Source organism: Micropterus dolomieu, linkage group LG13 (genome assembly GCF_021292245.1).
Source record: "Micropterus dolomieu isolate WLL.071019.BEF.003 ecotype Adirondacks linkage group LG13, ASM2129224v1, whole genome shotgun sequence".
Lineage (NCBI taxonomy): Eukaryota > Metazoa > Chordata > Actinopteri > Centrarchiformes > Centrarchidae > Micropterus > Micropterus dolomieu.
Genome location: NC_060162.1, coordinates 28518947 through 28541434, shown reverse-complemented (window position 1 = coordinate 28541434; position 22488 = coordinate 28518947). Strand labels below are relative to the sequence as shown.

Below are 22488 nucleotides of genomic sequence, written 5' to 3'. Positions count from 1 at the left end.
CCATCTTGTTGTAAAGCAAAGGGCAGTAAGTGGCAGGTACAAAGTTCAGTTCAATGAAAAGGAAGAGACGTGTTGTTGCTGTTAGGTCATCGTCTTCATCCTAGCCTCACGAGACGCTCCCATTTCCTGCAAATTCCTTTAACTTCCATCCTCCCAGTATGGCGTCAGTATGACCCCTATTCATAACAGATGGTTCACCATAGTAACTGGGAGTTGCTAAGTGAACGACTTTATTTGAATCAGTCAGAGTTCCTTGAGTAATTGTTTCAGCCCTACAACTTCTGTAGCCACGTTAGCTGAGGGAGTACTTATATGCCTCCATACAGAAGGACTTTTTGGCCAGAAAGGTGCTAATAGTGACAGTGACTGGGCCTTTGCTGTTTCCATTCTGTATCTGTAAAAGTGGAAAATGGGACTTTGGGAGGGCGTTGATCTTTAGTGTCACATGCAGCTGGCACAGTTCCCACACATTACATTTTCAATTTTCCTGTAGGAAATGGAAGAAAGGGAGTAGGCCTAAGGGTTATATGACTGCAGCCATCAATGGAATCGTAGCTGACGCAGTACTGCTGGGTAATATCAGTGTGTGGGTGTATGGTGTTTGCGGAGAGAGCAGAACCCCCCCTCCCCAGAGGCAGCAGTGAGGTGAAGAGAGGGAATAGCTGTTATCTACTGATACAAGATGGGAGGAAGTGCTATCAGCAGTTGCAAGGCTGCATTTAGGGGCGTCGGAGAGCTGTTAGCAGCAAATGTTTACAGACACATCTGCTGCAGCCATGTCAGTGAGCTGCTGTGGAACGATGTTAGCGCTCCCCCTTCTGAGTTTTGGGAAGATTTGGAGCCCTAAATGTCCTCAGTCACCATTGTCTTTTCTAAATGTTAACACTTGACTTGTTTCAGTATCAGAATTCGATTCATTCGATGCGATAACATTTGGAAAAACTAGACGAGTCACACGATTATCATCATATTTTACAATGATCATTTTATCTCCTTTCAGGTTAGTGGAGGGCTGTGACGAGAGTCTCTTGTTCATAAAAGTTCCTTTACACCTGGCATTAAAATGCCTTTTGGGTGCTGGATTGCAATCGGATAGTGCTAGAATCCCAAGGTCTTATTTAAACCAGTTGGTAATTATCAAATGGAGGTAAGGGGGTAACCCTGGGATGGAAAAGCTAGAGGAAGTGTCATCTACATTTGTGTCCTTGGCTGACATCGCTGTGCAGAATGAGGCTACGCTCTGTTAAATCCCTGAGATGATTTAAGCTTTCTGTGAACTGGGACAGGTTAGCGGATGGGGGAGGGTTGCTGGCTTTTGGTTTTTCACTTTGTTCAGGCATTGTGTTGATGAATTAGTCAGTTTACAGTATATTCAGTTATACTATATTGTTGCATGTTTAAGTGTGTGTATGTGTCTGCTCACTGGGATTGATTGTCTGGAAAGCTAATGGTACGTCTGGGGACCAAAGCATCTCTGTCCTCTGGCTCTGGTTAAAAAGCCAACTGCACTGCTGACTCCACTAATCCTCCCATTGAGTGTAGACATGGACCAGGAGACTGTCTCTCTCACTGTCTGCAGCATCAACAAAAACCCATGTTTGTCTACATTTAAGCCTGTCAGACTACCCCCTTGCCCCCCCACCCCTGCACTCAGCTTGGATATCAGCTATTGTGCTTGGAGTTTGGTTGACCTTGGTTAGACAGATCAATATCTGCCTCTCTTCCTCTTTGTGTCTGTTGGTGGGCACAGAAACAAATAATGAATTCTTAACTACGTTAACGCTGTGGTACATCTAAATTTCTCACTCGTGCAAACAGTCAGATAACCACAGGGTGAAAAATGCAATCTGCTGAAACGACCAACAGTCACACCTTGATTAGTTTCACTGATAATTGCTTTCATTTAGAATGTCTGAATGGGTTTTTATTTCATGCCTTCAGACTGTGCAGCTCATGCTATTGGTTGCCCTATCCTTGGAAATTTAACTGGTGTGGATGCCTGTTCAAGATCACGCTTTGTCATGTTTCAACAAGGTTGCTAGCTAGAGATTACCCACAGTTTGAGGCTATACTGGCCATGGGGCCAGAGGCACAGTGGATAAAGAAGCTGACTGCAGCGATCCCATTGTGTAATGAAGCCTGGTTACTGTTCACATGCATGTGGAATGTCCGCCCCCACCCCTGTTTGGCATTTTACTATTGGTTGCTCAGCTTGAGACAGGATGGGGTTTTTGTTTAGGCAGACAGCCCTGTTTATATATCCTGCCAAGGTTCTGTTAAAAGAGAAGTTGTAGGAGTTAAGGATCCTGGAGATAGCTGGGTAGCTTCTATGAATGGTACGGTATCTGAGAACAATTTCAAAAAAGGGAGACTTGAGTGTAACTTTGACAAAAGCCCACATAGTTATAGCAGTCAGTTTGAATATCATGAGATATGCACAAACCTATTCAAATAGACACAGCAGCAGGAGATGGTTACTGTTCTAGACTAGATGGTTTGTCTGAACTTTCCTTTTTTTAGTCAGTATTAAATAATGTCAATATTTGGGTGACCTGAGTAGGTAAAATGTCATCCAGAAAAATTCAAGCTTTGTACTTTATTACAGATGATGATGATGTTTTTTTTTTATTATTATTAATAAAAAATATTTTTAATTTAACAGTAGTTTAATTGCTAGTAGTTTAAGACTTACTTATGAGTCTTTGGAGTCGGCTGGGTCAGGAAATAGAGCAGGTCATTCACTAACAAGAAGGTTGGTGTTTCAATTCCCAGCTCCTCCAGTCTGCATGCCACTCAGCTAAGTCACAACTGTTGTCTGCCGCCTCTTACGCACTCATATGTTTCTACATTCTGGCTCTTTAAAAATAGTACATAGGCTAAGATGCTACACAGTGCTATCTGTCTTTGCTGTCTACCAGCAATGGCTAACCAAATCAGAATCAGCTTTATTGCCCGGTATGTGTACACATATGAGGAACTGACTCACAATGTGCTTACTTACACAATAATACAATAATAAAATCAAACACAGGCTACAGTATAGAGAACACATAAATACACACTATAAACAAGAACAAAACTGACAGATTGAGACAATAGTGCAATGAGCAGAGTGCAAAAGATGCAGGAGTAAATTATTATTATTGTTATGTACATGTCGGAGGTGGATGTGATATACAGGTGCACATATATGTACACAGTGTGATGGAGCATTGTACAAAGGATGTTGGAATAAAGTATTATGTGCAGGTGTTATTTCCATGAGGTAGTTGGATTTGGTATACAGTATATACAATATGAACAGCTCTGAAATAGAGAATGATGAATAAATAATAAGTGTTAGCCAGTAAACAGGTTCTGATTAGAGACAGAGTTACTGGGTTATTGCACAGGAATTGTTCCTGACACTGTGAGTCAGAGTCAGCTGTTCATCAGAGTGATGACTTGTGGGAAGTAACTGTTCCTGAGTCTGTTGGTTTTGGCGTACAGTGCTCTGTAGCGCCTACCAGAGGGGAGGAGCTGGAACAGGTTGTGTCCGGGGTGAGATGGATCTGCAGTGATGTTTCCTGCTCGTTTCCTGACTCTGGAAATGTATAAATCATGAATGGAGGGCAGGTTGGCACCCATGATCTTTTCTGCAGTCCTGACTGTCCGTTGTAGTCTGCTCCTGTCTTTTTTTGGTGGCAGATCCAAACCAGACAGTGATGGAGGTGCAGAGAACAGACTGGATGATGGCTGTCCAGAACTCGATCAGCAGCTCCTTAGGCAGGTTGAGCTTCCTGAGCTGACGCAGGAAGTACATCTGCTGCTGGGCCTTCTTGATGATGGTGTCCATGTTGGGCTCCCACTTCAGGTCCTGGGATATAGTGGATCCCAGAAACCTGAAGGATTCCACAGCAGACACAAGGCTGTTTTAGAATGGTGATGGGGGGCAGAGTGGGAGGGCTCCTCCTGAAGTACACGATCATTTCCACAGTTTTGAGCGTGTTAAGCTCCAGGTTGTTCTGACCGCACCAGAGAGCCAGTAAATAATGTGCGCTTGAGCAAGATGCTGAACCCCAAAATTTTAATATTGCAAAAGAGGATGTGTGTGAATGTGACATGTAGTGTGAAGTGCTTTGAGTGGTCAGAGGCACTATGTAAGTACAGTTCATTTCCATTTACATCTTATCTATGGTGTGTTTCCAGAAAATGGACACCACAGGAGTCAAAGTGCTGGAGACAGCTGATGACATCCAAGAGCGCCGGCAGCAGGTGCTGGACCGCTACCGGCGTTTTAAGGAGCTGTCGATTATGCGCCGGCAGAAGCTGGAGGACTCTTACCGCTTTCAGTTCTTCCGCCGCGATGCAGATGAGTTGGAAAAGTGGATCCAGGAAAAACTGCAGATCGCCTCTGATGAGAACTACAAGGACCCCTCAAACCTGCAGGTTTGTCAGGCTGGCTTTTATGTTTCTCTGTGTTCAATATTTGAAGCATTTGAAATATTGGTTGAACCTTTGAATGATCTGTCACTGTGATATTGATGATTTTTTACTCATTTCTATATATTTATTTAAGCTTTTTTTTAATAAATGATGTCTACACAGGGTAAGCTGCAGAAACATCAGGCCTTTGAAGCTGAAGTTCAGGCCAACGCTGGGGCCATTATCAAACTGGATGATACTGGAAACCTTATGATCACCGAGGGCCACTTCGCCTCTGAGACCATTCGAGTAAGGCACACAGTGATGGAAATCTAATCCCTCTAATATGCATATTTCCTGAATATCTTATCCTCTGTTAACCTGCACCACCTGATTCAGTCCTACACGCCTTACCGGACACAACAGAGACCCATAGTTACAAGTGTCAATATGGCTGAGTATATACAAGTAGGTGTAGACGTCGTCCACAGCAGGGCGATGTGTGACTCTTGAGTGCTGTGAAAATTCTTCCAGATCCAGCTCTTTGCAACAAGCTATCTCTTCTTGTCATTCTGTTGTTAGGAAACAAACGTTATTGCATGTATTGTGTTTCGTATGGGTCAGGTCACAAAGGAATAGAGTTTTTTGCTTAATAATTTGTTTTATGTGGATTCAGAAGAATATTTAACTTATTGCCATATTTCCTTGGACCATCTCCTCCTTTTTGCTATGATGTCTTTTTTTAAAAAATCCTTCCCCTCCCCTTCTGTGCACTAGACTCGTCTTGAGGAGCTGCATCGCCTATGGGACCTCCTGCTGCAGAGAACCAAGGAGAAGGGCATGCGTCTCCTACAGGCCCAGAAATTGGTCCAGTACCTGCGTGAATGTGAAGATGCCCTGGACTGGATCAGTGACAAGGTCTAACAAATGCATTTAAAAACATGAGTTATCCTTATTAAAAAGAAGTGGTGAATGGAGTTAAAGGTTAAAGCCTGCCAGAGGCTAATGATACCAATTAATTTGAATGAGGAATGAAAACCGATCAGGCTGTATGAACAATCCTAAATTTGACTGAATTGAGGTTATCCAGTTCAGTTGTTAGTAGGAGGCTTAAAATGGTGCCTGTTGCTCAGTGTGTGCCACCTTAAATGACAATTTGACTTTATGATTAGGAAAGACCGTATTCAAACCCCGTAAATGAAATATAATGATTCATAAACAATTTTTTATAGCTTTAAAGCAGACTTAATTGTTTACATAAAAGCGCTTTGATTATGTGCTCAATGCTGTCCGCTTCCACCTATAGGAGGCCATGGCCACCTCTGAGGAGCTAGGCCAGGACCTGGAGCATGTGGAGGTCCTGCAGAAGAAGTTCGAGGAGTTCCAGACAGACCTGGCTGCCCACGAGGAACGTGTGAATGAGGTGAATCAGCTGGCAGCCAAGCTGACCCAGGAGGCCCATCCCGAGGCTGAGCTCATAGTGCGCAAGCAGGACGAGGTCAACGCAGCCTGGCAGCGCCTGAAGGGCCTGGCCCAGCAGAGGCAGGGCAAGCTGTTTGGGGCTGCTGAGGTGCAGCGTTTCAACAGGTAAACAACACCTTGTGGACAGCCTTGGCTCAGTGTGTGTCCTGATTGTATTATAAGCAATCAATAATTTTTCTGTTGAAATAAGGACATTTACTATCTTTGGTGATTTTAACACGTTCTAGTAAGAAATGGTGTAAATACAAACCTGTGTGTTTGACCTCAACTACAGGGATGTGGATGAGACCATCAGTTGGATCAAGGAAAAGGAGCAGCTGATGGCCTCTGATGACTTTGGCCGTGATCTGGCCAGTGTGCAGGCTCTACTTCGCAAACACGAGGGTCTGGAGAGAGACCTGGCTGCACTGGAAGACAAGGCAAGTAGATGCTTTACAGACTATCCACATATATACAGGACAGCCATGAAGTTAAAAACTTGGTATTCTAATTTCTTATTATCTGCACTTTTTCTTCTCTTTAAATCAGGTAAACACACTGGGTGGTGATGCAGAGCGCCTGCAGCAGACACATCCCCAAAATGCTTCCCAGATCCATCTGAAGAAGGACGAACTCATCACCAACTGGGAACAGATTCGCACCCTGGCCGCTGAGCGCCACGCCCGCCTGAACGACTCCTATCGGTAAAATGCCAGCCACAGCTTGGTGATATCTGTCAGTACACTGTTTGCTGAGCCACATTGCTTTTATGTGTATGATGCATCAAAAATGCTGCATAAAAAAAGCTCCGCTCAGTTTCAGTATACAGGGCATCTAGGACTGGACTAGAATGCAACTCAGTTAAACATTCTCCCCAGAAGTCTGCTCACTCCTGCCCTCTTGTGACAATCTCTTTTAGGCTGCAGCGTTTCACTGCCGACTTCAGGGATCTGACCAGCTGGGTGACAGAGATGAAAGCCCTGATCAATGCAGACGAACTGGCCAATGACGTGGCTGGAGCTGAGGCTCTGCTAGACCGCCACCAGGAACATAAGGTAAAACAACACACCAGGTCACAGCATCTTGGAATTTACAAAATCTACAAGAACACTTACTTCACATATTAATAAAAGAAAGGTTACTAAATGTTCTTTTGTGTTTACCAGGGAGAGATTGATGCCCATGAGGACAGTTTTAGATCCACTGATGAAGCTGGCCAGGCCTTGCTCAATACAGGACACTACGCCTCTGAAGAGGTCAAGGAAAAGGTAGGACTATGACAGCATCCACATTGCACTTTCTTTCCTTTGTGTGATGTTATCTTACTCTGTCTATACCAGCCTAATGGTGTGTTGTATTGCGTGCAGCTGGGCATCCTTACTGAAGAGAAGGAGTCTCTGCTGGAGTTGTGGGAGGTTCGCAGGCAGCAGTATGAGCAGTGCATGGACCTGCAGCTCTTCTACAGGGACACTGAGCAAGTTGACAATTGGATGAGCAAACAAGAGGTAACCTGAGACACCAGCTGACAACAGTACCTTTCTCCAGGAAAGAGTTACCCATGTGTGTATTGTCAAGTAGATGGGATGCTCCAGTTTTGAATGTATGTTCACTGTATAGGCTTTCCTCTTGAATGAAGACCTTGGTGACTCACTGGACAGTGTAGAGGCACTGCTGAAGAAACATGAGGACTTTGAGAAGTCACTTAGTGCCCAGGAAGAGAAGATCACTGTAAGTTACTCCATTTTTATCCACTTAATTCACATCCCACCTTCCTTTGAGCAAGAATATCATTCCTACTTCTTGGAATCAATCAGGTTGTAGATTGCAGTTGTCTCTGGAGTTACGAAATAGTATACAGTTTGAATCTCTTTGTCTTGTACATCTCCAGGCCCTGGATGAGTTTGCTACGAAATTAATCCAGAACAACCACTATGCCAAAGAGGACGTGGCTACCCGCAGAGATGCTGTGAGTACCACAATCTGCTTCCTCAACTTCCCTTAAATCAAATGTATAAACCACCTCACCTGTGAGCACTGAATGCTAAAGCAACTCTCGAGATTTTGTCAATTCTCTCAAAAGCAACATGTCTTCTCTTGTTTTGTACATTTACAGCTGCTCAGCCGCCGCAACGCGCTGCATGAGCGTGCTCAGTCTCGTCGCGCTGCCTTGGAGGACTCTTTCCACCTGCAGCAGTTCTTACGGGACTCTGATGAGCTCAAGAGCTGGATCAATGAGAAGATGAAGACCGCCACGGATGAGGCCTACAAGGTAACTCATCAGAGATGGAGATGTTGTGCAATGTGTCCTCCATTTGAAATGTGTTTTTTTTTTTTTACATCCACATGTTATGCCCACTGTTTCTAAACTTCTCAGTCTTTAATTTTGTGCCTCTGCTCTCTTGACAATAGGACCCCTCCAACCTGCAGGGCAAGGTGCAGAAACACCAGGCTTTTGAAGCTGAGCTGTCAGCCAATCAGAGCCGCATTGATGCCCTGCAGAAGTCTGGCCAGGAGCTCCTGGATGGAAAGCATTACGCCTCCACTGAGATGGCTGGCCGCATGGAGGAGGTCAGCTCCCAGTGGAAGAAACTGCTGGAAGCCACCGAGCTCAAAGGTACTGGCTGGAGAAAAGTTTGGGTCGACCAGTTTTTCAATGAACTGAAGATAATGCGGCTGTTATATGGATAGATCTGATTTATTCCAAGTAAAGAGTTATGTGAAATCTTCAAATATAGCATTGTTATTTTTCAAGAGAGAGTTTGCAGTTCATTCTATTGTAAAAGTTATATAGTACCTGAAAGTAGTTCTTCATTCAAGAGATTCAGTAGTTATTGGACTGTGTACTGTAGTTACAAGATTTCAAAGAGAAAGGAGATGTGATGTTCTTTTGAAGCTTGAACAGTAGAGCTTTATCCATAAATATGCGATTGTTTTTCCTTTTAATAAGGAAGCCTGTCCAGCTTTGTAGTACAGAGCTGTAACTGCTGAATTAATGACAATCAGATGTAGCCATAAAAGTTGACTGAACTGAGTTTTACAGTTTAGAAAAGACAACATTAAATTATATACAGAAAGTTAGATTATTCATGTTTGGGTCGAATGGTAATGAATCTTGAATGACAGTCTGCTCTAAAGTGTTTGTATGACTATAAGAATGCCATTGACACCACTTTTTTATTGAAATTATAGTCAAAGACACAGGATGTAGGGAATACCACTTACTTGGTCTGATTTCAGATATCTGGAAAGTAGCAGACTGAACATGATTCTGGGTTTAGAGTGGAACCAGGTTGACATAAAATCATCTGCATAAAAATGGGTGTTGAAGTAGGGATGCAAAGATTATAGATTTTGTTGGTACGATTATTGAGAGAAATAATCACGGTTTCACAATTATTAGTATTATTATAGTATTATCCAAGTATTATTAATATAAGGGGGACTATTGACTTTTATCCCCCAGGGGAAATTGTTATAAAGGAGGGGAATAAACTGAACTGTTACTGTCATCAACTCTCATCCATACATGTTTTAGTAAAAATGAAATTGAGTGCAGTGTTAACTGAAATGCATTTCATTGGTAGCCTAGAAGCTCCTAAGCTCCACAGACTGAAGACAAATGATGTAACATCAAATGTTCAGTGACTGAAGGTCTTGAGAGGACCATAAAGGCCCTTTCAGAAAAGAAGCCATTTGAACTGCGTGGAAGTTCAACTGCTTTGACCGTTGCGTGTGTGCGAGTTCGCCTTGCAGTGCACACTGCTCGATGCAGCAACAAACCACCCTGGCGCGGCGCAAGCCAACAAAATAATGGGCCTCATAGAGCAGCGGGTCTGTCGTTGCGGTGGGTTGTAAGTGATGGAGTGTTTATATTTAATTCCCTACCAATTTGCTACGTTATTCAATATACTGTATTAGGCCTACCTTTACTTGGGCGTGCAAAGCTCGGTGTTGATCCTGCAGGTGCTGCATCAAGTTTAATGTAGTAATGCGCTCTTTTAGCAGGAGCCTTTTAACGGCAAGTTTTTGAACAGGGGATCCATCATCAGTAACGCCCTCGTCAGACTTGGTCTATCCAAAATGCTCCCACACTGCCGACTTCAGCCATTTCTTTGGTGGAAATAAAGCTTCACAGTTTGGTCCCTCTGCATAGTTTAGCCATAGTACAGCAGACTCTGATAAGCACGACACTTAAGCTGGTGCACCGCTCCTGTAACTTTATTTTCGTTTTGTGCAACTTGCCACAGTTTCATTCACTGCAACAGAAACACTCGGTGTAGCAGCGCCTTTATGATTAATTAACCGTGACGTTTTAAAGCGTGGTTAACTGTGAAATCTGGTAATCGGTGCATCCCTATGTTGAAGTACTACTGAATAGGAGGATAATGTTGTTTGTGTATAATGTCAAAAGCAATGGATCAAGCAAAGACGGTCTGAGCTGAGTTGTGATTGTAAATCTGACATTTTATTTTAGGCATCAAGCTCCGTGAGGCCAACCAGCAGCAGCAGTTTAACAGGAATGTAGAGGACATTGAGCTGTGGCTTTATGAGGTTGAGGGCCATCTGGCTTCAGATGACTATGGAAAAGACCTGACCAGTGTCCAGAACCTGCAGAAGAAACATGCACTGCTGGAGGCTGATGTGGCTGCTCACCAGGTACACAATGTCCGACCTACTGTACATCATGAAGGTATACCTGATGATGCTAGTGTTTTTCGTACACATGTATAAATTCTTCTCTCTCAGGATCGCATTGATGGCATAACAATCCAGGCTCGCCAATTCCAAGAAGCAGGACACTTTGACGCTGAGAACATCCGCAAGAAACAGGAGGCTTTAGTGGTGCGTTATGAAGCCCTGCGTGAGCCCATGGCCGCACGCAAGCAGAAACTGTCGGACTCTCTGAGGCTTCAACAGCTGTTCAGAGATATGGAGGATGAGGAGACTTGGATCCGTGAGAAAGAGCCCATCGCTGCCTCTACTAACCGAGGTAAAACTAAGCGTATTCAACATCAAGGCCTCTATATTATACTGTACTATAAAATTCAAGGGCATAATCAAAAATATATAGTGTACTTCAACTTGTCAGTTTTACATAAATAAACTGTGAACTTGGCAGATGTTTCACTTGAAGCCACCCTCAGGTATTTCAGATGATTGAAGTTCTAAAAGAGGTCTGTTGTGGTGTTTTCCACAGGCAAAGACCTGATTGGTGTCCAGAACCTGCTGAAGAAGCACCAGGCCCTGCAGGCTGAGATCACCGGGCATGAGCCTCGTATTAAGGCTGTCACCCAGAAAGGAGAGGCCATGGTGGAGGAAGGTATTCATTTAAATTCCAAGCTTTGTTTGGTATCTTCTGTGAGATGTTTGTGACCTTTTAAGCAATTGAAATACTGTCCCAGCGTTCAAAAAGCTGATCATGCATGTGTGGGGTTCCCAGGGCATTTTGCTGGGGAAGAAGTGAAAGTTAAGCTGGCTGAACTGCATGGCCGCTGGGACACACTGAAGGCTAAGGCCTCTCAGAGGAGACAGGATCTGGAGGACTCCCTGCAGGCCCAGCAGTACTTTGCTGATGCCAATGAGGCCGAGTCTTGGATGAGGGAGAAGGAGCCCATCGTGGGGAGCCCAGACTATGGCAAAGATGAAGACTCTGCTGAGGTACATTAACAATAAAGCTTTTTTTTTTTTTGACGCCATTATCAATTTGTAATCTTCTTTCTATTTAGGTATAAAGTGTACAGTTACATGTAGTGTACTAAGTTCTTGTATCCATTTGTGACAAATGCAGTTGTGATGAATAGTTTGTCTTCTGCAGGCTCTGCTGAAGAAGCATGAGGCCCTGATGTCTGACCTGAGCGCGTATGGCAGCAGCATCCAGGCCCTGAAGGAACAGGCCCAGTCCTGCAGGGTAAAGCCCCAATACCTCTTCACACCTCTACCTAACTCTGTACATGTGCTCGACTCCACGAGAGCGGGTTTTTAATTCTCAATAAAGCCTCTGATTGCTAGACCGTTTGGAATTGTCAGATAATCAACGTTTCCTCAGTTTCAACAGTTAGCTCAAATCACCAGTGACTCAAAATGTTTGTTTACTGAACAGCAACAAGTGGCACCAACAGATGATGAGACAGGAAAGGAGCTGGTCCTGGCCTTGTACGACTACCAAGAGAAGAGTCCCCGTGAAGTTACCATGAAGAAGGGGGACATACTCACCCTACTCAACAGCACCAACAAGGTACAGATAAAACCAGCTCAGTGTGCTATAGACTGTCAGTCTGACTGCACAGCGGACTTCAGGCTGAAACGAACCTGACCAGCTTGAATAAATATTGTATTAGAGACAATCTGATGTTACTGTAAATAAAATTATTCAGGGATTATATTAATGTAAAATTTAAACCTATTTAATCAGTCACAGTAATTATCAGTAATCACATTCAATAGCCATTTAAAAATAAGAATTCTGTGCAACTATTGTATGACAATTACATAAGACCGATCATGGAGGCCACTTAAAACAAAGCTGGTCCATATATTTTCTAGCTTTTCTACCTGTCTGTGGCGCTCAGCTTCAAGCCAATTGGTTCCTAATAGAGATGGTAATCTTAAAATACAGGTCATCAAAATACTGTATACTGTCTTTTAAAAAAATGGGTTCAATAATTTCCCAGAGCAGGTAGTTGTTGTTGTTTTTTTTTAAGAGTAAGTAGTGCATTTGTTAAGGACTATTTTCAGCTGTGGATTAATCAACGTTTGGTGCTCCAATGATATGAATATACAATGATGTATATAGGGCATCAGGACAGTGTATGTGGGACAGTTTTAATAGTGTTTGGAAAACAGTGGAGCTCTGTAGCACAGAGGCAGAAGATGTCAGGCTTTGGGTACTTGGACAATACTTGGAAAAAAAAGGAATATATACAGTAGAATGTCAATCAGAAATATCCTGTCGACACGAAACATTTCGAAAATGTCTCCAATACCACTTACTGATGTTTCTCCCTCTGCTCGCTGCTGCAGGATTGGTGGAAGGTGGAGGTGAACGATCGCCAGGGCTTTGTTCCTGCTGCTTATGTGAAGAAGCTGGACCCCACCCAGTCCTCTTCCAGGGAAAACCTGCTGGATGAACATGGCAGCATTGCACTGCGCCAAGACCAGATTGAGAATCAGTAAGAAAACCCAACTTCTTCAATTCTGCAGAGGAATGTAGTTTACTAACTAACCTCTCCTTTCCTACTAGATTTATTGAACTATTGCTTTAAGTGTTCAGTCTTTTCTCTGCTCTTTAACCTTTCCTTACTTCCATTAATTCATATTTTCTGCTCAGTTTTTAACACTAATGACCTAGCCCCTGGCCTCTTTCTCTGTTTCCTCTGCTGTCCTCTCGCTGTATTTAACAACTTAATCTTGTCTTGCTGTGCGTTCACCTTGCCTTGCCACTGAGCAGGCTTGTCACCAAGGAGGCCTGCAGCGTGTCTGTGCGCATGAAGCAGGTGGAAGAGCTGTGAGTAGGAACCAGTGTCCCTCTGCGTGTTCTTGTGATCGTGATACCACTACATATCATCAGCAGTTTTCCATTCCACCCAACCCCAAAATCCCTCATGTTGTGTGACACTGTGTCTACTTCACCCTCATCTTCTATTCAGTACAGGGATAGAAGTACCTTTTGATGCACACCTTTCAAATCCCTCTCATCCCAGGCTTGCCTATGGATTTTAATTTCTGATTTTCTGCAATGTCATAAGCCATTCTGTTCCTCTTCTTTGATTCATTTTTGTATATATATATTGTTGAAATTATCATTCATTGTCATTATGACATTCTGCTGATCCTCCAAGGTGGCTCCAAGATTCATGATTGAAATCTGCTGGGTTATGCAGTGACCTAAGATTATTTTGTTCAACGTATAGATGGACATATAGACAAACCCTAAATGTAAAATGCATGTGATATAAAGTATTTCTCAAAAGTGAGTACACCCCTCACATTATTGTAAATATTTGATTATATGTTTTCATGTGACAACACTGAAGAAATGCCACTTTGCTACAATGTAAAGTTGTTTTTTATTCAAGCAACAGCATGTTACTGCTATAGGAGTGATTCCACACTTTAGATTTTAAGAACCAACTGCAGCAGAGAAACAGTGATTACAAGCAATAAATACAAATTCCTTACAAGAGCAGATTATCCATCAATCATTTGTAATCTTAAATAAGCCACGGTATACGAGGGATGATGCGCTTCTGAAGACACATGAAATGATTTGATTAGATTCTGTGGTTGCAACCCTTTCAAGGTATGGTACTCTTTTGGAGCTGGGAGAGAAGCGCAAGGACATGCTGGAGAAGAGCTGCAAGAAGTTCATGTTGTTCCGCGAGGCCAATGAGCTCCAGCAGTGGATCAACGAGAAGGAGGGCGCCCTCACTAATGAAGAGGTCGGCTCTGACCTGGAGCAGGTCGAGGTCCTGCAGAAGAAGTTTGACGACTTCCAGAAGGTAATGTACAAACATTTTCTTCTACAGAGAGTCGAAGTCAGGACGTTCATGGGTCCACTAGCTTCTGGAGCTCAATGAAATCTCTGTCAGCATTTCTTTCTTCAGGCCTTTTTCAGAAACGCCATCCACTACAACACGTACAATTCAAAGTTGAAATCCATTAAATTAATAAAATTCAGTAAAGCTTTTCTGACATTGTTTCCTGAGCTGGCCCCAACTCCTCCGCTCGCCCACTACACGCTTGGCTACTGATTGCATTTGTTGAGATTGTTTATACATGTAGTGTCTCACAGAACATGTTTGTTCTTTTGTTTGATCCAGGACCTGAAGGCCAATGAGTCTCGTCTGAGGGACATCAACAAAGTGGCGTCTGAGCTGGAGTCTGAAGGTCTCATGGCTGAGGAGGCCACCATGGTTCAGGCTCAGGTCAGTTCTACCTCCTTGGCTTAACTGTATGAGCCGTCTTCCATGTTTTAGCTGTAATTTAATGGAGATCATGTGTTTGTTTTTTTTCCCATTTGCAGCAACAAGAGCTGCTTGCTGCTGCTCCTGGCAAAGTTGTAATCCTTTTTGTATTTTGCATATATTTTGCTTGATATATATGAAATATTTCAAAGATCACATCAATAATATGTATCCTTACCAGTATCATACCTTATTTCTTGCACAGGATGAAGCTGATTCCAAGACTGCATCTCCATGGAAGGTAAGCATCATCTAACTGTTTAAACTGTCTACAGAAAATACATTCAGTTGATTTTATGTATTTTTAGACAAAATGCATCAGCTGCAAAGATTTGACAGCCTGTCAATCTTGATCTGATACTGGAACAGTGCATGTTCAGCATTGGGCTGATGTTTGATACTGGTGTGTCACTTCTGGAATTTACTGCAGTCATGTTCACAAAGACATTTTCTGTCCTCATGGAATACAATTAGACATTGATGAGACAACCAGGGACCATGGCAACACTCGAGCCTTTTTCAATATCCCTTGGATTTTAAATAATATCTCAAGATGTCTGAATCATTGATCGATCATAATTCAGTGTTTGAGGCTGGCTCGGGTCTAGCCATGGTTGCAGTGCTTACTATGTCCTGATTGGTGTAAAGTCTTGGTTGGTCTTATGAGAAGACCAAGACCAACCCTGAGAGTTTCCATCACATGCTTGACTGGTGTGGTGTTTTTCTGTTTTTGTCCTCCTCCCTTTCCCCCCTCCTTTCTGCCGTGTTTTATTCACCTTTTGATATAGAATATACGCTTGGCTGTTCAAACAACGGCTAACTTTAATACTATCAAGGTAAGGCTAATTTGTCCACCCCAACCTTTTTTTGAATCCTTCCCCTGTCCTGCATTGTGTTCCCCCATGGTCATGGTTTCTTTCCATCTGTCTCTCCCTGTTTCTAGTTTTAGTAGTGTACAGATTTGTCTTTTTCCCCATGGCATTTGTTTGACCTATTATCCATTTTAGCAACAGTAATATGAATGATTGTTGCCACAAAGTTATTTCTTTGTTATGTCTGTTATTTCCTTTGTCCCCATACTGTCTAATATGTCCATCCAATGTCGCACGCATCCAGTCCTGTGCATCTCATCCTCATCATACACTTGCCTTTGTCCATCCCTGTCTGTGTCTATCAAACACACTATGCAAGTTAGCACATGTCTAGCATGCATTTGTATTTGCATGATTTAGTTCACATACTGTACTGCCAATTACTGCAAAAGTTAACACTCACACTGTAAGAAATAAGCTGCTAAGGGCTGAGCAAACTCTGAAGAGTGTAGAGTGCTGTCTAATGTAGATTGTTTTCTGTGTAGGAGCTGAATAACCGCTGGCGGTCTCTGCAGCAGCTGGCTGAAGACAGGAGCAATATGCTAGGCAGTGCCCACGAGGTGCAGCGATTCCATAGGTACGAACCAAAGACTGTAGGAAAACACACTTTTGGAAGCCCCAATTTGTGTTTAAACCTCCATTTTCATCTTTTGACAGTTACCTAAGTCATTCAATTCCAGTGGTCTAATTCCAGACCTCTGAATTTCCTTCATCTCTCCAGGTTGTTTAGTGATCACATGCTTGTGTTGTTGTTCTCATTGTCATCTGTTTCTGTCAGCTGGAGAAAGAATTGAACAGCCAGAGCTTTTTTAGGCAGCATTAACAATGTGCACGTCATCTTTACACATAACGTATATAGGGCATCCGCGGTGAAGTGATTTCCACCACGGCAATATGTTGGTAGGTTGTGTAGCAGAATGGCTGTCCACAACTAACCACTGTAGTAACGTTATAACTAAATTTCCACAGAAAGCAAAATAAAAAACAGCTGCAGGCTTCCGGCACATTACGCTCCTTAGTTAGTGAGATTCAAATGAGGCTTACTGTCCACAGTTTCTCTGGACTGTCCCTCAGGATCACAACGTTTCATCACTCAAAGTTTGTAGTCGGGTCACGTACAGCCCACGGCAATCCATCTTTGAACCGTTACAGAGCTCGTTACGGTTGTGGAACTTTTGAAGCACTCTTTTATTAATTTAACCCGCCCTGAAGTGCACAGTATGAACATTGCGGTTGTTGCGGTGCTTGCCATTCTCCGCGGTAGGATTGACCATATTTCTATTCTGCGGTTATCGCGACAGCCCTAATCATATATTTACAGATGGTGACTTCATTTACCACAGTGATGAAGAGAAGGCCTTAATTTCTATTTTCTCACTGTTCCCCAGTTAATGCAAACTCAGACTTACTCATGCATAGTTGTTGTCAAGGTATTTGTACAATATCTATTTCCACCACACTTATTCCATCAGTACAGTCACATTAGGTGGTCCACTTTAGGCTTGGATTGTATCAAGGTATATGGTATACTAGTGTATTAAGAAATCCAAAAAATCAAAAAATACTGGCCCTCCCCGTTCTATTCAACTAATATGATATAATATGGAGATGCTGTATTGGGGTTAGGATTGAGCAGTATGTTAAAATTAGCCTCTGATTGACTTTGCCTAATGATTAGGTTTCTCTCGCTGAAATAACAGGACATTTTTGCTGTTCGCCTGTCTTCAGCAAATAAGATTGAATTAATTAAGCCGTAATCATTTCGCCTAATGCAGTCCATTTGTTAACCGTGACATTATCTCTCCATTGTTTTATTATAGCTCACTGCTGTATTTTACGACCTCTGTCAGATGAGAACAGTGACATCTTATATATTTACTTTTTAATTCAATTCACAACGTGGCATAACGTGACAAGAATGTATGGACGTCATGCTTTTTTTTTTTTTATTTAACACACACATGCAAAAAAAGTAAGCTGTCATCACAGGACTATACTTTTGGAAAGACTTTTGCAGACTACCTAATGGACAAATGACTACTATATGACAGCATGAAATACAGCAAATTACTGCTGAATGAAGAGAATGTTGTTGATATTATAATAATTAATAATTATTATAATAATAATACAGCTTGTGTCAACTATATCTATGGGACAGATCGTTCTCTCACTTCTACTGAACAAAATATTCAACTCCTCCCACCAAAAGAGCAGCTAACATGAACACAATATCAGCATGAATAAATGAAGTAAAACAAAATGGCAAAATCTAATTGTGAGTATAATGGTAAAATGTAAGACAGCTAACATTAGCTACCATAGGCTGCTGGTCATGCCAGACCAAGCAAGGCTGGAGCAGCTAAACCCCTGTGTGTAATGAACGGAGCTAGAGTGTGTTTTATTGCTTACGAATTCAACTTTTCATTTGCAAGAGGACGAATGTGTTATAGTTGACCAAAGTTGTGTTTGTGCCTCCTCAGGGATGCTGATGAAACTAAAGAGTGGATTGAGGAGAAGAACCAGGCCCTAAACACTGACAACTACGGTCATGACTTGGCCAGTGTCCAGGCTCTGCAGCGCAAACACGAAGGCTTTGAGAGAGACCTGGCTGCCCTTGGTGATAAGGTCAGATTGTCTTTCAGTCATTTATATTAGATTGCAGCTGATAAACAGAATAGTTGTGTCAGTCTCTGATTTTGCTGTTTCGGTGTGCTAGCTTAAACTGGTTTAATTTTTTTATGTGAACCCACTGAACTGGAACTTGTTCTTCTGAGATGTTCTGGCCAATTATAAAGAGACAGAAAGCAGCTTTCAGCAACGACAACCTCGGGCTGTCACTACTCCACTGTTTGCAGCATAGCGGAGTACGCATCACAGCTGAGCAGGCAGTGGTGCGGAGTCGAGCAGTGTTTTCGCAGGAAGTTGCTAGTTTACAACTAGTTTGTGAAATCCATTGCTGGAACGTTCATAAACAATGATCTCACCATTTTCCCTTTTCAGAATAACTCTTAACACAGTCCTGTCACTGACCACCGTCCACATCTGTTTGCTATGTTAGCAAGGCAACTAGCCAACTATAGTTTGTCAGTAATGTAGCAGATACAAACTCTCATTTTGATCTGCTCCTGTTTGCCCTGTTCGTTACTGCATTGCGCTGTTAATACAAACTCAACACTTTCTGTATCTGTTTCAAAATAAAAGCTCTCTTGCATTTCAGTGGACAGAATCTTCATTTCTAAAAGGGATAGTTGGGGATTTTTGAAGTGGGGCTGTATGAGGTACTCTCCATTGTTGCTGTATTACCTGCATTAGATGGCGGTCAGTATTTTCTCCAGTTTAGAGAAACGGGTGGCTAAAACATGTTAGCTGCTGACCCTGCTTAGCTTCTGTGCCAATGCAACTCTCTTTTTTCTAAACTGGGAACGCACTGATTGCCATCTACTCCAACTATCCCTTTAACAATGCTCTTAGTGTGAGACATTTGCAGGAATGTGTTGTGGAAAACTCACTCACTTGCAACTCCTCATTCATGGACTGCAGAGTCCTGCGGAGTCACATGTGACACCTAGTGGTAAAATCTGGTATACCGGTTTGGTGTTTGGCACTGATGTTTCACACTAATTTAGTTTGAAAATGTTTACATCTGCCCAACTCTAATATACAACCAAATCTCTGGCTGAAAATAGAATTTGTCTTGGGGCTTTTACTAATTTTTCCTGCTCCCCTGCCCAGGTGAACTCTCTTGGGGAGACAGCGGAGCGTCTGATCCAGTCCCACCCTGAGGCAGTGGATGACATCCAGGAGAAATGCACTGAGCTGAACACTGCCTGGAGCAGCCTGGTGGGTCGTGCTGACCAGCGCAAAGACAAGCTTGGCAACTCCCATGACCTGCAGCGCTTCCTCTCTGACTTCAGGTGAGGAGAGAATAGCTGGTGGATGCCACTGGATCAGATTTGTTGTTTTGGTGAAGAGAGAAATTTAAGATAAGTCTGATTTCTTTTTGCTGTAACTCCTCTGTACACAGAGATCTGATGTCCTGGATAAATGGCATCCGGGGGCTGGTGTCCTCAGAGGAGCTGGCCAAAGATGTGACCGGAGCCGAGGCCCTTCTGGAAAGACACCAGGTACTGAACTACTCCCTTCTGTTTCTGTACAAAATTGCAGACATCCGTGCAGGTTTTTGCCCATCTTACACTACCCACCTATTTTTCTTTTTCCGTCCTACAGGAACACCGCACAGAGATTGATGCTCGTGCTGGTACCTTCCAGGCCTTTGAACAGTTTGGTCAGCAGCTGCTGGTGCGAGGCCATTATGCTAGTCCTGAGATTCAGCAGAAACTGGAGGCTCTAGACCGTGAGCGTGCTGACCTGGAGAAGGCCTGGGTGCAGCGTCGCATGATGTTGGACCAGTGCCTCGAGCTCCAGGTAGTGTTGAGCAATGACATGACCAACTAGAAATGATTATTATATCGTCACTGACCACTGCCTTTGTTTTCTGACTGAGTGTTGTTTGTCCCGCTGCAGCTCTTCAACAGGGACTGTGAGCAGGCCGAGAACTGGATGGCAGCTCGTGAAGCCTTCCTCGCCAGTGACGACAAGGGTGACTCCCTGGACAGTGTTGAGGCCCTCATCAAGAAACATGAAGACTTTGACAAGGCCATTAACGTGCAGGTCAGATGTTTTGAAGTGAAAGCTTTTAAAACTGACAGGTGGTTCTGTTCTGGAAATGATTAAATGTCGCCCTGCTGTACAGGAGGAGAAGATTGCTGCTCTGCAGTCCTTTGCTGACCAGCTGATTGGAGCTGACCATTATGCCAAACCTGAGATCTACAGTCGCCGCAATGAAGTCCTGGACAGGTTGGAAACATTTGGATGTTTTTAATATTTATCTATAAATCTTACAAAGCGCACCAATCCAAGGGAGAACACGGTACAAAGATGCATCGCAGCCAGATGATATGGGACATCTGGCTGCTATGCCTTAACTTCCAAAATATATTTGGCGATCAATTTTAGCATCTTGTAGAGAAACGGAGAGAGAAAGACGTTATTTGGTATTATATTAGAAGACTAATATAATGTAACCACCTTGACATCACCCACTGGTTTGTGGACTACTGTTTTGAAACCTTGAGTTTAGCATTTTGGCTATTGCCATCTTGTTTTTTTGGTACCAGAATTGACCATATTTGGATGAGAGGGTGGAGCTAGTTAGCGTAGTTAGCTAGGTCAACCTGTTTGTCTTTATCAACTTCCTCTCAAACAGGACTGTGTGTAAGTTTACCTAAATGTATTCAAAGCTTACTTTCAATCAGCTGCTCTCTTACACATCCTACATACTTACTTAAAGTGATCTCACCCTCAGATATCTTTCCCTGATAGCAGTAATGTAGATCATTGTTTTTCACAGCAGCTGGAAAGTCATTTTATATATGTACTGTATATAAGGAATAAAAGAGGCCCTAATGTGGAGCCTTGGGGAACCCCACATGTTAAGGTTCTGACTCATACACGACACACTTCTTCCTGACTTATGTCCAAAGCCCTTACACTTTAACCTGGGCAACAGTGGAGAGTGGTCCACTGTCTCAAAAGCTTTCTGCAAATTAAGCAAAACCATAACAACATTATCTGTCTGCAAAAAGATAACAGAGTTTTCAGTACAGAAAACAAAACATGCTGATCTAAAGCCAGACTTGAACTCATGCAGCACATTGTGATTTGGCAACCAAACCAGAGGCAACTGATGTTGAAAATCAATATGTTTAAATTGCATATACTTCAAACTTGAAATTCTGTTTGAAAGGTGGCGCAGGCTGAAGGCCCAGATGATCGAAAAGCGTTCCAAGCTGGGTGAATCCCAGACTTTGCAGCAGTTCAGCAGGGATGTGGATGAGATTGAGGCTTGGATCAGCGAGAAGCTGCAGACTGCAACTGATGAGTCCTACAAGGATCCTACCAACATCCAGGTACACATTTGGCTTCTTCTAGCACAGGCCCACCTCACAGAAATTCATAGCAACACAGTCAGTCTGGTTAGAATACATGGAATCTCTTTAGAATAGTTTGAGGTATAAATTTAGTGCATAGAAAACATAACACTTGTTTCTTTTAAGTTGTCAATCATTTTGAAAACATTATTTTCACAGATGGTAACTAGCCACAAAATAAGTCAGTGTCTTTAGAATTGCTCATTTGTTTTGTCATGTTTTAATGACGATACTCTTCACTGTGTCAAATCCCTCCCTGTGTCCTGTCAGAAGTGAGACTGAATTTTTCTCCCACTGTCTTATTTTTTTTATAGCTGTCCAAGCTGCTGGTAAGTTTGAGTAGTGTGTCAGCTGACTAACAACCGAGCAGGTTATACTTCATGTGTCCACGTCTTTGCTGTGTGTGTAGACACGACGTAGCAAAAGTACCTGCCATCTTGAGTTTGTCCATCATCAGCACTGTTGAGGTGCTAGCTTCTTTTCCACCTGGGTTTTAATTTTGTCATTTTTCTTATAATTTTGCTTAATTGTGTTCATTTTGTATTTTATTCTAGGTTTGTTTTGTCATCGCAGGCTACTAGTTTTTGGTTTTGGCTTCTATTTTTACTGGTGGGGAAGGGGGTCTTCAAAACTTGCTTCAGATGTTTGGACTAATTAAATTGGACCTTGTTATGAAAGACTGAAGAATATTTGACCAATAGCACAGCAAGAAGAGCATGACACAATATAAATAAAAATGACTTGACACTGTTGTCAAGACAACAAATTCAAAATTGTGAGAAGCAGCCGTCCCTA

The 22488-nt window shown here is 42.7% G+C and overlaps 1 protein-coding gene across 5 annotated transcripts in view; it reads left to right on the top strand.

Moving 5' to 3' along the window:
• Positions 1–22488, top strand: part of sptan1 (spectrin alpha, non-erythrocytic 1) — a 36462-nt gene that overhangs the window by 3732 nt on the left and 10242 nt on the right. The window contains exons 2-35 of one of the 5 annotated variants that reach the window (XM_046067913.1): positions 4189–4428; positions 4588–4713; positions 5182–5322; positions 5711–5991; positions 6161–6305; positions 6415–6569; positions 6785–6920; positions 7032–7133; positions 7233–7370; positions 7483–7593; positions 7754–7831; positions 7979–8134; positions 8275–8479; positions 10340–10521; positions 10612–10855; positions 11063–11185; positions 11306–11523; positions 11681–11773; positions 11966–12100; positions 12886–13034; positions 14165–14363; positions 14685–14789; positions 14888–14920; positions 15034–15069; positions 15617–15664; positions 16186–16277; positions 18184–18328; positions 19436–19617; positions 19728–19827; positions 19931–20128; positions 20228–20374; positions 20457–20560; positions 21510–21672; positions 22008–22022. In XM_046067913.1, the coding sequence (XP_045923869.1) occupies positions 4192–4428; positions 4588–4713; positions 5182–5322; positions 5711–5991; positions 6161–6305; positions 6415–6569; positions 6785–6920; positions 7032–7133; positions 7233–7370; positions 7483–7593; positions 7754–7831; positions 7979–8134; positions 8275–8479; positions 10340–10521; positions 10612–10855; positions 11063–11185; positions 11306–11523; positions 11681–11773; positions 11966–12100; positions 12886–13034; positions 14165–14363; positions 14685–14789; positions 14888–14920; positions 15034–15069; positions 15617–15664; positions 16186–16277; positions 18184–18328; positions 19436–19617; positions 19728–19827; positions 19931–20128; positions 20228–20374; positions 20457–20560; positions 21510–21672; positions 22008–22022 (4722 nt within the window). In that variant the 5' untranslated portion in view covers positions 4189–4191. Of the gene's footprint in view, positions 1–4188; positions 4429–4587; positions 4714–5181; positions 5323–5710; positions 5992–6160; positions 6306–6414; positions 6570–6784; positions 6921–7031; positions 7134–7232; positions 7371–7482; positions 7594–7753; positions 7832–7978; positions 8135–8274; positions 8480–10339; positions 10522–10611; positions 10856–11062; positions 11186–11305; positions 11524–11680; positions 11774–11965; positions 12101–12885; positions 13035–14164; positions 14364–14684; positions 14790–14887; positions 14924–15033; positions 15070–15616; positions 15665–16185; positions 16278–18183; positions 18329–19435; positions 19618–19727; positions 19828–19930; positions 20129–20227; positions 20375–20456; positions 20561–21509; positions 21673–22007; positions 22023–22488 lie in introns of all 5 variants that reach the window. The other 4 variants (XM_046067912.1, XM_046067916.1, XM_046067915.1 and 1 more) reach the window with 4 other exon arrangements.